The sequence below is a fragment of the Chrysemys picta genome, chromosome 2 (assembly GCF_011386835.1).
Source record: "Chrysemys picta bellii isolate R12L10 chromosome 2, ASM1138683v2, whole genome shotgun sequence".
Taxonomy (NCBI): Eukaryota; Metazoa; Chordata; order Testudines; family Emydidae; genus Chrysemys; species Chrysemys picta.
In genome coordinates this window covers 82,318,176-82,335,720 of record NC_088792.1, presented here as the reverse complement: position 1 = coordinate 82,335,720, position 17,545 = coordinate 82,318,176, and the positions used below count along the sequence as shown (strand labels likewise).

The following is a 17,545-nucleotide window of genomic DNA, read 5'->3' as shown; positions in this document are numbered from 1 at the left end:
AAACTACACACCAGGCCCCTATCTTGTAGGATGAGGGGAGGAAATCTTTGAATTTGGAGATCCCGACTTTTGGGGACGTTAGATTTTTAATTTAATTTAATTAATGGAGATATCCCATCTCCTATAACTGGAAGGGACCTTGAAAGGTCATTGAGTCCAGCCCCCTAGATTTGAACTTTGTGCCTCAGCTTCACGTAACTGTGGAATGTACATCTCTTCAACTGTGCTAATACCAGCCTAGCTATAGACCCTAAACAAATACTATTTGAGGAATACAAGGTAATGTTGTAGATACTCTTCTTTCCTCCTCAGTAATGCAGTTCTCAAATGGGAATAAAGATAAGAGGAAAACTGCTGAAGTATTCAACTGTCTGAGCCCAGTAAGCACCACATAGCGATCCAGACTTCTGAGATCCATTCAAGCAATGTCTTTTAGAAAACAATTTACATTTTTACCATGTACAAATGTATCTTAGAAGTAAGTGGACACTGTTCACTTCTATCCATCTAAATGAACTGAAAGCCAATACATTTAAAATTGATAAAAGTAATTTGATGCATCATATAATTAATCTATGAAACCCACAAGATATCATTGATTCCAGATGCTTAGCAGGACTCAGGAAAGTATTAGCCCTTTATGTGGTTAGGACATCCACAGTTATATTAGCTAGATGTAATATAAATAGAGGATATAAACCATCATGCTCACAGCATAAATTAAACACTAATTGCCTGGAATTAGGAAGTAATTTTTTCATATGGAGAAGTTATTCCATAATTGTCCATTATGGTGATTCTTGCGCTTTCCCTGGGAAACATCTGATCCGGAACCTTGTCTGAGTCAGAATTGTAGATGAGATGGACGACAGCTTGGACTTAGCAATATGTTTGTATCTCCATTTATAAAGCAGGCACGAAGATAGGCCTGGTCGAGTTGACCAATGGTAATGTTTGGAGTTTTGCATATGATAAGATAGTATCATTTGAAATGCCTTAGCAATATACCCTTGTCTGAACATGCCCACAAAAAAGGGGAGAAAAGAAAAATGTTTAATTATTATCAATTGGGACCATTAGAACAATGAGGTTCCCAAACACTCCACATAACTGATGAGTGTGTGTGTTTTCCACTTCAGCCACATCCCACTTCACCTTTGTAAAGCACTTTTAGATCTACAGATGTCCAGTGCTATATGTGAGCTTGGTATAATTATGATCTGTGTCTCTAAATTATTATTCTAAATAGGATCTGGTATTTTGGAAACATTTTAGCATGGGGCTTCAATTTGAGTGTGTGTTCAAGCATCTGAGATCTGTGTAAGACTCTCTTCTCTGCCCTGCGGCAAGAGCTCTTGTTAACAATAAACCAGTTTGATCCACACCCTGTGTGTTAAACTGTTCCAACTGGAATCCAGATTTGTTTGCTCTCCTTCCAAACCAGTACTCAACTTACGAAGATGACTTCCCATCCCGCTATTGCCAGGACCGTCCTAATGGAAACTGACTGGGCTGTGAAACTGCTCGAAATCCGCCTTCATCATGAGGACAGCAGTAGTGGAGAAAAGCCTGGTTGTAACAGGGTGGAGTTCTGCACCTGTAGCCCATGCTAGCTGATAAGCTGCCCAGAGGCAGCTGGGGCTGGGGTGAGTCCTGCACCATGGCACTTACTGCCCTGGGGAGCCTCCTAGACTCATGCAAAGACAAAGCCCAACCCCAGCAAGGTGAGCTACACTTTGGGCAGGCATGGACATACTAGCTGCGTTGTCTGAGGAGAGGTGAAACCAAGATTCTGAGCAAAGAGCTTGGGGCCCAGCCAGGCATGAAAGTAGGGAGTCAGCATCCCTCAGCCAGCCCTTTCAGGCCGCCTGGCCTGTGCCGTCCAGGGCTCCTGTGTTGATTTAAAGGGCGTGGCAGCGATGTCCAGAGCCCCAGGCCTTTTTAAATCACCGGCCCCAGGGCAACTGCTCCCTTACCCCCCTCCCCCGCCAGTCGGAGGCTGCAGGGTGTGTGTGTGTGTGTGAATGGGCAGGGACATTAAAGCGCTGTAGGGCCCTTTGCCATAGCAGCACTTTAACATTGCTGCAGGGCCACTGACGGGGGGAAGGAGCAGCAACATTGAGGATCCTTAAAGCGCTGCTACGGCAGAGCTTTAACGTTGCTGCCCCTTCCTCCTTCCCCCCGTCAGTGGTCCTGCCAGCAGGGACATTAAAGCGCTGCCACTTTAATATGGGCTGGGTATGGGCCACTGCAGGTTCTTACCGGTACAGAGTACCGGCCCATACCAGCTCACTTTCACCCCTGGGCCCAGCAATGAACTGTGAACCCACGTGTCCTGGCCAACCTACTGCCCCTGCGGTGACCAACTCCCACCACCAGGGGGCAGCTCCCTGATCCTCTCCCGCTTTCCTGCTGCAGGGACCTTGGGGCTGCTCCCTCCCCTCCCTTTTTCTCTATGGCTCTCTCAGAATCCCCCGCTCCCATCTACGCAGCTGCCTGTGCGCTAATGGAATAAGGAGAGGTTCGGTCTCGCCTGCGTCGGGGGGTGGAGACTGGGGCTTGAGAAGGCCCCGCCTCTGCCCCGGCGCGGTGCCCTTCGGGATTCTTCCCCTGCGGGGTGTTCGCAGTTGGTGTCCGGAACTTTGTTTGCGGGCGGCGGGGCGGGCGGAAGGTTTTTCCGCACGGACCAGACCAGGCTGTGCCGGGAGCGGGAGCTATGGTGTGCTGGGGGCCGCTGCTGTGCCGGGCGGGGGTGCGCCTGCTGGCGGGAAGTCCAGGCGGCCCAGTGCAGGCGGCGGCCGGTACCGGGAACAGGTGGGTGCGAAGCTGTGGGAAGGGGACGCGGCAGAGCCCCGCGGCCTGGTGGGGAGGGGAGGTCGGTGCGGCCCCGCGCTTACTCCGGGGCGGCGGGGCGGGGGCTCGGGTGGGGTCACCTGGGCTCTGGTGGCCGGGGTGCGCCCTGTGCCCGAGGGTGCGCTTGCCCGTCCCTCCATCCCGCGCAGCCAGCCCGCCACGTTCCCCTGAGGCTGTGGGGATGCGCCTCGCCAGGGCAGGGGGTGTTGGCAGAACCCCGGGGCTTGGCCCCATCACCTCTGGGTTCCATTTGTGACTTCCTTGGCTTCTTTAAGGCCCTTCTTCTCAGGGCCGGCCAACGAAATTTTGGCAGGGAGCTGAAATGATGCCCCCTTGCTTGGGCCATAACTTTGAAAGGTCTCAATTCTGTCTTCTTCCTGTTCTACTCCTCTCATGGTACAGCTCTGCTACCTATTCCAATAAAGGAGAACTAACAACTTAAAATGCCTCGTTCAAAAATTTTAAATAACACTTAACTTTCAAATGCCTGAACAGCAAATGTAACTTTTCTTGTCTGCATAGTAAACACTGGCATTTTTATCTGTTTGAATAATCACAGTGGTACTTTCTGTGCCTTCTTGGTTGCAAAGATCTGAACTTCTTCCTGCTGAAGGTCCACAGTCTGGGCCAGCTCATGCTCTAGTGAGATGGTTGCAAGGCCGGCCAGTCTCTCCTCTGTCATTGTGGAGCGTAGATGTGTTTTTATTAACTTCAGCTTGGAGAAGCGGAGTTCTCTACTGGCAACTGTTACAGAAAGTGTTAGAAGCATGCGCAGAGCAACAAAAGCATTTGGAAAGAGGGTGGTCATCTTATTTGTGCACATATATTCCAGAACAGCCTTTGGAGTTGAGCCTGCTGAAATGTATCTTGAAAGGGCTTTCAGTTCATCACCTAAATCACTCGCATCAATATCGCGCATGTCATCGTGTATCAACACTGTATCTAGTGCCCTGCATTGCTGGTGTAGATCTTCAGGTATAGTGAGGAGTTTTGGAATATCATACAACATCCCAAATATACTGCTGTGTTCCTTGAGCTGCATGAAATGTTCTTCAACTGACTGTTTTGCACAATCTAGCACCTGGTTAAAGAATTCAACTTCGAATTGTTGTTTGGGGTCTCTTATGGGATTATCCTGTGCCTCGTAATCAAAATGTCGTCGTCTTCAGTGACTCTTGTATTTTGAATGGGTGAGAAAATAGCTTCAGTGTGAAGTTCCTCTGCCAACTTCTGTGCACTCTTCAGAAAGTTTTGAAATCCTGCATCTGACCGGTAAGACTGTAGGTATGACTTTGCTTTGTCCAGTTGTTCCATTGCTCCAGATATATCAAGGTCAACACCTTGGAGTCTCTTGCTTACAACATTTATTTCAAACAGTATGTCATGCCACAACAGTAAGCCACACAGAAATTTGAAGTTATGTATGTTTCTGGTGATTCCATTTCCCTCTGCCACTGTTCTCCCACGAACAGTTCCTGTCATATCATTATCCTCTATAATGGCAACTATGGCATCATCTATCTTCCCTTTATCGCCTTCACTCGACTTTCCCATCATATGGCACTCAGTGGTTTCAGTGTCGGAGAGGATGTTTCTTCAAAATTTGCCATCAATGAGTTGATGCAGAGAAAAATACATAGATGCTTTGAATTACATTAAAAAATGCATCAGCTTCACTAGAAGCTAATGCTGCATCACTGACCACCAAGTTCAATGAATGAGAACTGCATGGAACAAAAAAAGCTCGAGGGTTTAACTCTCGGATCTGTGTGTGCACTCCTCGGTTCTTTCCTCTCATGTTGGCACCATTATCCTATCCGATGAAGTAGGCCGTAGCCCATGAAAGCTTATGCTCAAATTTGTTAGTCTCTAAGGTTCCACAAGTACTCCTGTTCTTTTTGCGGATATAGACTAACATGGCCGCGACTCTGAACCTGTCATTATTTCTTGGGTGGTGACTCTTCTTAGATGCTCCTGGAGAACAGCATCAAACTCTGCCATCAGCTCCACAATTTTAAGGAAGTTTCCATTGTTTGGCACATACAGCTGATCTGAAGTGCCATGCAGTGCTAGGTTTTGGGTAGCAAGCATTCTCACAATGGCAATGAGCCTTTTCAGAACATTTTGCCAGTAAAGAGACTCTGATGCAATATTTTCTTGATGCTGATCATCTATGGTGGCCTTTAACCTTAGTCTCATCTCAAGCTCTTTCCACCTATGGAATACTCTCTGGTGATTCGCTGCCTTCTCATGGCATGCCAGATTTCTAGCCAGATTTTTCCAGTCCTTTGTTCCTGTAGAACCCAATGTGGCCGAAACATTAGACTGGAAGAGTTTGCAACAAAAACAGTATGCAGCATTCTGGGTTTTTGAATACATAAGCCATGGCCTCTCCACTTTGTCACCATTGGGGATTTCAAGCCAGTAATGTGTTAATGAAAATAGAAGTTTTCATCCATCTTTGGGGAGCATGAAGTCTTTCACTTGCTGTGGCCCATGCAGTACAAGGAAGTCCCTCAGGCTACTTACTGCTCAAGTGGGTCCACAGTCCTGGATCTTCTAGACTTAAGGAACTAAACTCAGCAGCTGCTGTTGCTTGCGCCTCCACCACGCTCTTCTCTGATCTACACTTTTCTTCAGGAATGTGCATGGTTACATCCATTTGAGATGGAGATATGGATGCTGCAGTAGCTGCCAGGTCACCTGCTCTCTGACTAACTGGAAGATCAGGCATCTCCTCTCCATTCACATCCTCACTGGGGCCGGAAGGTTCACCGTGAACATTTGTGTCTATGTATCTCAGGAGAGCTCCTTTCCGCTTAGATAAAAAAGCTTCCTTTGCTTGCTTTCTTTTTCTGAATGCTGCTCCAGGGGCGCTCCTCCTCCTTTCTCTCCCTGCAGCTCCTGCTGCTTTCTGTTGTTCCCTCTCACCTTTTCTCCTGCCTGCCTGTTATGTCTCTTGTGCCCTCCTTCCTCCAGCACAGCACTCCACCATCTCTGTGCATCTAGAGCAGAGCAAATACATATGCACCAGCAGCAGAGACAATTTTCTACACTCTAGGTCCTAGTGGTGTCCCCCCCACTGTCTGGCACCTGAGGCGGCTGCCTCAGTTCACCTCATGGTAAGGCCAGCCCTGCTTCCTCTGCTGCAACCTTCTGCCATGGTTGTGACTGGGGACCACAGTTGCCAACTTGTGTGCGGTAAATAAGCACCCCGACTTTCACAATAAGCCAAAAATCAACCTAATCCCATTTCAAAACAAGCCAATCCCTAAGAACCCCAATGTGACTCGATCCCCCGGCGTGCAGTCTGGGACTGTGGTGGGCCTGCTGTGTACCCTGACTCTCTCCCCTGCTTACCCGTGTCCCTGCTTGTTGGGAACTGATCAAAAACAAGAAGCTAGAAACCAAACAAGCAACAAACCAAACACTAGCCAACAAGCAACTCCCAAGCCAATTAAGCCAAAAACAAGCCCAATTTTTGTTTGCGTTTTGTTGTTGCAGGTTTGGCATATCTGCTTCTTACGTCTTTGTACTCCCTGTCCCCTCCCCCCATGTGGCTGGGGTTCCTACAAGCTACCACAGTACCAATAGCGAGGAATGGTGTGTGTCCACACACCCCATGGTTAATGCTCAATCAGAACACATGGGACATGGTTGGCTTGACTGTAACTGGTTGGACACAATGCTGTTTTGTAGCACGGACGATATCTTCTAATCACGTCAGTGGAAATGGATTGGCACAGTCCTTTCTTAAGCCCTCCAGAATGTGTTCCCTTCCGTGCTACTGGGGCCACTTTGGGTATGTCTACACTGCAAGTAAAATACTTGTGCTTGGCCTTTGTCAGCTGACTTGGACTCAGGCTGCAGAACTATAAAATTGCACAGTAGGTGTTTTGGGTCAGAGTGCATCAAATTGATTTAAATCCTGATTTAAATCACTAGTCAGGAAGACTTGATTTAATCATGGATTTCTACATAAAAGTGCATTCTTGTTGGTTGTAATAACCTCAATACATATTCTTTGCAACTCAGAGATGTAGGTTTCATTTTTAGAAGGTACACACTATACATTTTTAAACAGTGATTTATTTTGAAAGCTTTTCAGATTAGTTTTACAGCTATATTAGAAAATGAATGATTGGTTATTTCATTTACCAAAGGTAATTGAAGCAGATATATATGAAGTCATAGGGAGGTGAACAATCTCCAATTCAATAGGTTAATCATTAATATTTGGAGGATTTTCTTGCCATGCTGTATTAGGAGGAGAATATCAACAGACAGACATTTAAATTGTTTTGTTTTAACTTAAACACCAATGTTATGTTTTCTGTTTTTTCCCTAAAACAGCAAACATAATCTTTTAACACAACAAGCATATACATTTTGAATTTATTTAAACATTCAAGTTTTTTAAAATCAGGTTTGTTTTTGTTTGTTAACTAAAATAGTTACATGAAATATTTACAAAAACAAAACAAAAATTTAATGGACTAGGTCAGCCAGGTCAACATGAGAAACTTAAAATATTGACTTCTGCAGCTAACTCAGTCGTCTTCACCTTCATTTTCCTGTTTGCTCATAATCTGGAAAAGAAAAACAAGCTTTCCGGCTTTTTCAGGTCCCAAACAATTTCTCAATTTGGAATGAATTAGTCCAAAGGAAGAAAATATTCTTTCTACACCGACAGAAGAAGCTACTGCTGTTAAAAGTGAGTTTATCACTTCAAGAGTCTCTGAATCCAAGTGCTTAAGTGACTTCCACCACTCGTGTGACTTTCTTTAAAACATCATCAGCAAACATATATTTCTTGAATGGTTCACCCTTAGCTCTGAAGTTTATCATAGTTGGCATTATGGAGGGATGATAGCTATGACATGGACATCCAGCAAAGTCCTCTTCTTCAGCAGTTAAGGTTTGACCCTGGTACTGAGTATTAAGAATATTTGCAAGAAAATGAGCTGGAGATGGTGCTTGTCCCATTTGATTTTTTTGATGCTTGTAATTGAACTCTCTCGTTGCTTATTTCTCTTTTTAAGATCTCACTCAGTTCCTTCCAAATTTCAACAGCATCAACAATAAAACAGCTATTTCCCTGCATTTTGTTCAAGGTTACAGAAATAGGCTGTTCAACATTTCTCTTAAGCCCAATGTTGAGAACTTTGGCTGTGACAGTGCCATCTATTTTTTTCACGATTTTGTTCACAAACTATCATCAGATTAGGTCAGTTCTTGATATAGTGCTCAAAGCAGTCCACTACTGAGTTCCATCGCATGTGTTGTGGGAGAGTTAGCTTGGTTCTTTCCACTTTTCAGAGCTGCTGCTGCAAAGTGGTTGTAAGGGAAGTATTTTGCAATTTCAACAACATTAGCCTTTATTTCTGGAACACTGAAGTCGTTGGCTAGGCATCAAATGAGCCCTGCAATCGTATCTTATTAGCTTGGGACTCTCTTCTAAATAATTTCTTCTCATCTTGGATACATTTGCAGCATTGTCTTGTGACCAAGCTGTGTACTAGACATTTGAATTTTTTTCAGTTTGTTATAGCTTTTACTGCTACTTCTTGTAAGTATTCTGCTGTGTGTGCATTTCCTGATGTATCAATTGTTTCTGTAAGGAAGACATTCCCTTCTGTTTTCACACAAGCACATACAACAGGATCATTGTGGACGTTGCTCCACCCATCAAGACTCAGGTTAACAATTTTACCCTCTAGACCAGGGTGGCCAACCTGAGCCTACGAAGGAGCCAAAATTTACTAATGTACATTGCCAAAGAGCCACAGATTGAGCAGTAAGCATCCCCTGGCGCTTTGGAAAGTTGGCACCTGTAGCTCCAGCCCTGGAGTTGGTGCCTAAACAGCGAGCCGCATATTAACTTCTGAAGAGCTCCATGTGGCTCTGGAGCCACAGTTTGGCCACCCCTACTCTAGACCTTTTGCACACTGCTCAATTTCTCTTTCAGACACTTTATCCAGCCTGCGTCATCTGCTCTGTTGGGTGGACTGTATCCTGGTCCTAATGACTGGACCATGTTAATGAAGTGTGGGTTCTCAATCCTATGGAAAGGAGAGTTTGTTGCATAAACAAACCAGGCAATTTTTCATCAATTACCACTTTTTGTAATCTGCTGGTTCTTATCACAAATTTATCTATGGTGGTTTCTGGATGATGGAGATTTTTTTCCCCCCTGGCTACAGGTGATATACTGTGGCTATGTGACATACATGATGTGACTGAAACACTATCATTGGCAGATAACTCAAACTATAGAAAATGATGATGATCTTGAAGGTGGATAGTCTTCAGAATCCTGTATGTTGAGGATGGATTCTCCTAAACAAAATAAGTCAATGCAGTTATTTAATTATTATTACCATGCTGCTCATTTAGTATTACTCATTGCATTCACTGACACTCAGTGACACTACTTTAAAGGTGAAATTGTAAAAGGAAGATCTGCCTATTTCAGCTATTTATTTTTTATCACAACTGCATCTAAAATGATAGTATCCTTGAGTAACAACTACATTTATTTGCTCAAACATGAGAATTCAAGAATAGTCCAAAAGGAAGACAGGCAGTCCTTAAGAAAGAAGTTTGAAATAAAAAAGTCTGAACATGCAAGATCTTCATGTTGGTAAACATGTTCCTTTCATCCATCTTCAACGCAGCTTCCTCCTGAGAAGGAACACTTCTCATGATGTTTTCATTTGGGCAACCAGGCCTTGCATTTCTTTGTTGACTCTTTGCATTTTGCATGCATGCCTGTCTTACCCACAGGTAGAGGAACTTTATTAAAATATTCCCAAACTGGGTCTCTCTTACGGCCTGCTGCCATTGTAGGTTTTCCCTTCTAATGAGAGACTGGTATGGTATATCTCAAATAATGAAGGCTGCACTCAGAAAGACCTCAAGACTTCTGGAATATGCTGCTCAAACAGTTTCACTTTTGTTTCTACTGCCTGTCCCTCCCTTCTCACATTTATCTCCAGACTTCTCCTTGTCCAGATCTATTCCACCCCCAACAATCTTCTATTCATTGAACTTTTTGAAACTTTGCACTTTTAGAGAGAGGTAAGTATTAGAGAGAGGGACAACAGGGTTGAGGTGTCTCTATATTATTTATTTACTTTATTTATTTAAAAACATTTTTGCTGTTAACAAGCATGTTATCTCTAGAGACACAAAGCCAGAGTTTGAGAACTACAGATCTAAGCATCTCTGATGGTATCTTCTCGACTGAGCACTGAGTCCCATTGGTAGCTAGAAAGATTAACTTAAATAACCTATACAGAAGCCCCTGGAACCTCATAAGATTGGGTCCCTAATCTATGAACTATTGAAACTCATTTACAAAACTTTTTTCTTAAACATTACATGACTATATTGTCTCATACTATAGAATTAGAATTTATAATCCCTATTCCATGATGAGATATCTTTGAGCTATAATGTATCTTAACTAAAACTATCTTTAGATAAGTTCTTTTTTTTTCTCAAAAAGCATTTGATCAAAAAATCCATTTAAAAAAAAATCATTGATTTTTATCCAACCTGGTTTGGGTTCAGGCTGCAACCTGGGCTCTGGGACCCTCCCCCGTTACAGGCTCCCAGAGCCCTGGCTCTTTCTTGAGCCCAAATCTCTACACTGAGAGACTCAGTTGACTCTGGCCTGCTGTGGGTGTTTATTGCAGTGTAGATGTACCCTTCGTGTGCATCCTCTAAGCAGGCTCTCCCATGCTGAGGCAGTATGAAGTAATTGCCCTAATCTTCATACTGTGCAATAACACATAGGTAACCATCCACTCAAGGACATCACTGATTTTTAAGAATATCCCTGTTTTGTTTGTAATATGAGGAAGTACTGATGGAGCAACACTCGAATTCCACAGGAGGTCTAAGGAATGCATCAGTTTGGCTTTAAAGTAGGATATGGAACCAAGGATATGGCATATCAGTGGTTGGTTTTTTTTGGCAGTGGATCAGGATAAATGCAACTAGAGGAGTATGAGACGTTGCCTTCATTGCTATCTTTATGCCCATGATTATCTCTGCATGGCTTCCTCCACCATTGTATGTCATCCAGACATCATTCTTCCATGAAAATCAGATTCTACAATCAGGACTTTGTAGCTGTGCTCCGGCTCCGCTCCAGCTCCAGGCAAAAACCTGCAGCTCCACTGCTCCGGAGCTGCTCCGCGCTCCAGCTCTGGGCTCCGCTCCAAAGCCCTGTCTACAATTTCATTATTTTTCCCGGTGTTTGGCCTTCATAGGGACGTGAATGAAAGCAAACAGGCTGTGACTTAATCTTGCTAAGATGGAAGCAATGCTTGACATGGGGAAGAATATAAAGAAGTGGGCTAAAGCAGTGTCTGCACTAAACATTAAGGGTGTGGACTTCGTTTTGCATAAACAATTCAGTCTGCCGGTCCATCTGGAGTCATCGCTAATTCTGGATTTTCAAGAAGCCACAGTGGTCTATAGTGCCACTTATATATGGCTGATCAAGAGGCTATGGTTTCATCCTCACTAGGAAAAATGTATGTTTTACCATGTTAGCTAGCACATGATAAAATCCTAGTGAACACAACACAAGGCATTTCTAGTTTTCACATGTTTTAGCAGGTTGTGAAGTAAACACCAGAGGGACGCCTTGATAACATGTTAAAATGAGAACTGCCATGTCTTCACTAGGATTTTTCCTCATGTTAGTTACCATGTGTTAGCTAACTCGTGGTAAGGACACACCTTTTTTCTTAGTGAAGGCAAAGCTTATGATTGCTTCTCTCTGATACATACTTTGCAACAGTTATTCAGACTTTGGTTGCCTCCATCTTGGATTGTAGTAATATCCTCTACATGAAGGCAACCTCGAAGTCTTTAATCTGGTACAAAGCACATTTGCCTGCTTCCTAAGTCTGTGGTATCTTCTATGAGCATGTAGTGATTGTGACTCAGTCTCTGTTCTGAGCTCCTGTTTGCTTCTGGGTGCAAGTAAGGTAGAGTTGATGTCCTTCAGAGCCCCAAATGGTGTGGTACCTGATTACCTAGGAAGCAGTCCCTTGCTTTATTCTCTGTCAAGGCAGTTGAGAGGGGGCTGTTATGCTAGTTGAGAGTTCCTGGGTTTTAAAAACCTCTTTTGAGGCTGGTAATGAAATCCAGCAGTGGCTTTCTCAGCTTGAAATTTTCCATTTTGGAATTTGCTTCTCTTTGGTTATCCACTAGTGCCTGAGATTAGTGAGCTCTAGGGTGTAGGATAAGAGACTGAGTTATTGTTTTAGCATGTGGTTGATTGCTCCTATTGATTCTATTTTTGATTTTGATTTGTTTGTGTTTAGTAAATTAAATGCAAGATTATCTGAAGGAGGATGATCAGGGTGGGACAGTTTGAGTGCCATCACTTGAGCATGACTTGTTAATGATGTTTAATTCTTTTGTAATCTTTGTGATGAGATGCAGTAGTAAAAGGCATTATATACATTAATAGCAACCCCAATCCCTCCTCTCCTTTTTTATTTTTTTTTACTTGGTAGGGGTCCCTGGTGCTTTATAGTCAGGCATATTAATAGCACCACCTGGTGGGATGAACATCTTTCTGAAGAGAACACCCAGTTCCTTAAGCAGTTAACAGCAGAAGAATACAGAGCTCAAACAGCCAGTAAACTGTGTCCACTGAAAGATGAGCCTTGGCCACTGCACTCGTGGGAACCAGGTTAGTATATGAATAGATGCAGCTCTGGCTGTAGTCGCAATGGGGCTGTTGCAGTATACAAATAATATTGAACTGGTGTCCTATAAAGTTTCTTCTTTGTTACTTTAGTCACTTTCTTTACCTCTGCAAGGACCAAAGCACTACTTTAGTCTTCAAGTTCCTCTCTTATTCCTGAGGATCTTCTCCTTCAGCTTCAACACATTTATCATCACTTTCCAGCCACAGCCCCCTCAAAACCTGTCTTGCTTCAATACTCTTGGAATATGACTGTCACGAACACATCAGAGAGTACCACGTAATTAGCTGCTGTTGACTGATGTGAACGACTTCATTCCAAAATCAGGGACTTTGGCTTGGTAGCATTTCTGATCCACAAGGGACTACAGATTGACTCCCAGTCACTGCATAGAAGAGATAGCATACTAGGTAGCATAGCTTGTGTGTTTAAGGTCCCACAGAGTCCACAGGAACCCTCTGACACACAGTCTTAGATGAACGTATTTTCTAGATTTTTTTTTTTTTTTTTTTTATGGTTAGTTAATTATCTTATTGTTGCAGCAGTGGTGCTGACCAAGACTTTAGTGATACTTCTGGTAAAATCTAGCTTCTGGCATTGCAGATGACTGCTTCATATACTTAGAATGGCTACTAAGTGACACAATACGTAAATATTATATAACAGATTTGGAGCTGCTCTTTTTTCCCCACACATTTAAAATATTTATTTCTTAAATATTCCTCTTAGGGTTCTGTGATTCAAGCTAAAGACCTAAGCATCTGAACCCTTAAAGGTTATACAGTGGCTGAGAATAAAATAAAAACTTAAATATTTAGAGCGAGAGGGGGAGGGGTGGAACCTAGTGAAATAATGTTTATCATGTAACACTTAATTTTTGTTTTAGAGTCATCTGATTTGCCAAAAATGGAAGTCATGTTTGTATTTTTCAGAAGTGACTTCTCAACAAGAAATTATATATTGTAATTAATACTGAGCCCATGTATTGCTCTGCACAAACATAAGTGTACATTAAGAAACCCTGCTATTCCGAACCTGCCCACAAAATTAAAAACTTGTTCTCGCCTCCCTCAATCCCCTCCATGGGGGGGGGGAAGATCTTCTAGCATACCCTGACGAACAACAGACTCTGATTCTGTCAGTTATTTAGTCTAAAGTTAAGGGCTTGGTTTGTTTTGATCTAAAGGTTCCCGCAGAGTTGGCCTTGTTGCAATAAAGTTGGGAATGATTCCGTTATGGACCAAGGATGGTGAAAGACATGCTGTCACATTACTTCAGGTAAGAGAGATACTGATTTTACTTTTAGGATTTACATAAGAATACTGTCTGTTCCACGTGTCTGTTCTAGTAGGCTTTCTGGTGAACAGTTAATTGAAAGATGCTTCATTATAAATGGTTAAAATGTTCTCTTTGAACTTTGTGTCTTCTATTAAACAAATGAAATCGAGTCGACTGTGACTTTGCTCACATTGTTTAATATCTATTGTTAATTTAAATTAAAATATGAGCAGATGTGTCTGTTTTGAGACCCTGTTTACTGTGATTTATTTTTTAAGGTGAAAGACTGCCATGTTTTAAAGTACACACCAAAGGAGGAGTATAATGGAAAAACAGCTACCCTACTCATTGGAGGGAAAAATTCATCTCCTTTTTATGTAAGTGTACTACTTCCTTTTTTTTGTTTTTTTTGTTTAGAATTGTTATTTCTATAAGGATCAGTAATTATAAATGCTTTCAGACAAAACAGTGATATATTAAAAGGTGTTTAGTCAAAGATGAGTCTGCAGCCATACATGTTTCGGAGGCTCATCTTTGTCTCTCACTCACCGTCACACACTTGTGCCATCAGGTGGTTTGGGTGAGGAGGAGGAAGGCTCCATTCTCACTTCCCTCCCTTCAACCCAACCTTCCCCAAAATCTGGGAAGTGAGGACAACTCAATTAGCATTTTTCCCCTCTTGGAAATGGTAGAAGGCTGTATTTTTGAAAGCTTCTTTGAAGCATGGTATTCTATTGGTAATGGAGGGAACTGCAGGAAATGGGAACATGTAGTAGTAGTGGATGGGGGAGCAGGTACTTAGCTCTACAAACTTGGGATCTTGGCCCACAAATTTAAAAACCACTGGAATAGGGGAGTTACTGATTCTGATAATCCTTTGGATAATCTCATTATATAGTTGGTTGATGTATCCTGATTTAGTCATTTCTGCTTTAATTTTACCATTGTTTTATTTGCTCATTTGCATATAATATTCCTGAAAGAAGAATTAAACTTTAAACTTAAAATATGCACAGTTGTGAACATAGCTTATAAATGACGGTGCCACAAACCACTAATTTGTTTAACAGCTCTAGATGTCTGATGCAGAAATCCAAGTCAGTCTTCAATGGTTGAAGCAATTTAGCAGTTTTGTCAATCCCAGGGGGAAAGATTGAATCATGATGGGAAACCTAGCCTTCCTTCAAAAGAGCACATTTTTTTTTTTTTTTTTTTTGTGATTCATTATGTTTACAAAACAGTATCACACTTCTCTTTGCATTGTTCTTGCCGTCATCTCTGTTTGACCCAGATACAAAAAGGCATTAATGGCTTATTTGGAGATCTGTTTGTTTTTCCTTGAGGGCTTGTACCTCAGTTTTTCTAGTAGGGATAATACCCAAAATCTTAGTTTTATTTAATGCTTGCGTGTGCACATCTCACCAATGTTCACTTTGGTTTCCACATGTCTTATCTCTCTGGTGCATGTCCGCTACTAGAGGAACATTTTTCACTTGGTGAAATTAGACCAGTGTTCCTGGCTGTGTTAGATCAAGACTGACAAAAATCATATGAATCTAGTCATTTTGAAACTGCTGGTGGTGCACCAGGGAAGCACACCTATGAAGGAATGCATGCGTGATAGTCCTGACTGCTCAACAGGGTCTTCTTGCTTGGCTGAGTAACGAAATGCATTCAGTCCATGGAGAATATAGGATTCATGCAATCACATGTCCAATTTAAACTGCTCTTATTGTGATCTGTATACCTTTGATGCACAATGATCTAAAACATTGGTTCTCAAACTTTTGTACTTGTAACCCCTTTCACACCGCAAGCCTTTGAGTGCGACACCTCACCTCCCACCCCCGTTATAAATTAAAAACGCTTTTTAATATATTTAACACCATTATAAATGCTGGAGGCAAAGCGGGGTTTGGGGTGGAGGCTGACAGCTCGTGACCCCCAATGTAATAACCTTGCGACCTCCTGAGGAGTCCTGGACCCCCAGTTTGAGAACCCCTGATCTAAAATATCAGATTGTTGACTATTGTTTATTACATTATCTATGTTCCTTAATAGGAAATTGTTGCTTTTTTCTAGATAATTCTATTAATTAGGTTTTTATTTTATTTATTTTTTATTTATTTATTTATTTATTTATTTTAATGGATATGGTTGAATAAGTTTATGTAGATCTGGACCTTGCCTGGTAACTTCTGAGGTTGAATCTGGAGTAAATTTGTTCCATAAAATTACATAGCTTAAAAGAATTTGACACAGGTTATTTTATTTGTGTACAGTTTACACTTGTTATGGACTCTGCAAATATAATAATGATACCTTTTTCTGGTTTACATTTAAACTTGAAGTTTCATCCTCTTTTTATATTTATCACTTCATTGTTTTCTTCCAAATATGAGTTCGAAAAGCTAAACTGTGGAAAACTAGTCCTGTGTTGTCAGCATAATTAATTTTTCATTAGTTCCCCATAGTAACATCTGTCCTCCCCAGATTTTGACTGTGACTCACTTTAGTGAATTGTCTGATGAATCCCTTAGTAATTTCACTAACAATGAAGGTTTCATGTATTTCTTTTAAATGTCAAATTATTTAAAAAAAATTTAAATACATTTTTAGGAATGTGGATTTTTTTTAGCTTGACAAATGCCATTGTGTTCCAAGTGGATAAACTTTGTAAATTATTTTTTTTAATGCACAGTTAATTGGTCTCCTTCCCAAAATGCATGGTACTATGACTGTTTTATCAATGACTTTAAAAAATAAACAAACTCTGGTTTTGAGGTCTATTAATCATTTTGTAGATGTAGTCTGATTTGCAACAGTCTATACTGTTCTACTCAGTATGCTTCCAATAGACCTTTAAAAATGGTATTCACTTGAGAACATATTCAATATCCTCTCTAATGTTGCCATTTAAAAATCTGTTTTTCCCCATTTTTGCAAGGAAGCTATGTGATATTGTGTACATAAAAATACCTACCTTTGTCTTCGTCCATTAGAGCACTTGATGAAATTTTGTTTCATTTGCTGAAGTCGGGCAATAGAAAGCTATAGACAGATGTTTTGGTGAAAAATGGAAAAAAGCTTTCTTATCCCTTGATGACTTCAGTATGTGGTGTTTTTTTTTTTTTTTTTTTTTTTTTTCCCCCCCCCAGTCATTCTAATCCTGCTCACAAGCCCATTTTGAATATACTGTTAAGCATTCAGTTTCTGGTCAGCTAAACAAATATAATTTTACTTTCCAATCTAAATCAAGGCTTACTTAAATACATCTGATAAAGGAGATACCTATTTTATTTTTCACTTCTGCATGCACTGTAGTACAGTATACATGTGATCAGTCATCAGACCAATAATACAACCAGCTTTGGAAAATATATAAATAGATTACTCACGATTATTTTAAAAATCTTTTGTTTAAAATGTTTTACTATATGAATGCAAGTTAGCAAATCATTTTTAAAAAATAGTGAACTGCTGAACTCTATATCAACATTCATACTTGAGTGGAGGATGGACTTTTTCATAAAGGTGATTTGTTTTGTTGGCCACTAATCAATTAGAAATCAAAGGAATTTTATCGATTGGTTTCTAACCAAACATATGTTTTTTGCTGTTCTTATAAAATGTATTTACATATAGTTATTAATAAAATCATGGGCAATATGCTGATTTTT

General features: G+C 41.4%; 1 protein-coding gene across 3 annotated transcripts in view; it reads left to right on the top strand.

Annotated features, from left to right (window-relative positions):
• The first annotated feature begins 2,451 nt into the window (after positions 1-2,451).
• Positions 2,452-17,545, top strand: part of MRPL3 (mitochondrial ribosomal protein L3) — a 66,958-nt gene continuing 51,864 nt past the window's right edge. Inside the window, exons 1-4 of one of the 3 annotated variants that reach the window (XM_005278649.5) lie at positions 2,452-2,814; positions 12,393-12,571; positions 13,774-13,865; positions 14,144-14,242. In XM_005278649.5, coding sequence (XP_005278706.1) covers positions 2,717-2,814; positions 12,393-12,571; positions 13,774-13,865; positions 14,144-14,242 — 468 coding nt within the window. In that variant the 5' untranslated portion in view covers positions 2,452-2,716. The remainder of the gene's footprint in view (positions 2,815-12,392; positions 12,572-13,773; positions 13,866-14,143; positions 14,243-17,545) is intronic. The other 2 variants (XM_042841320.2, XM_065583637.1) reach the window with 2 other exon arrangements.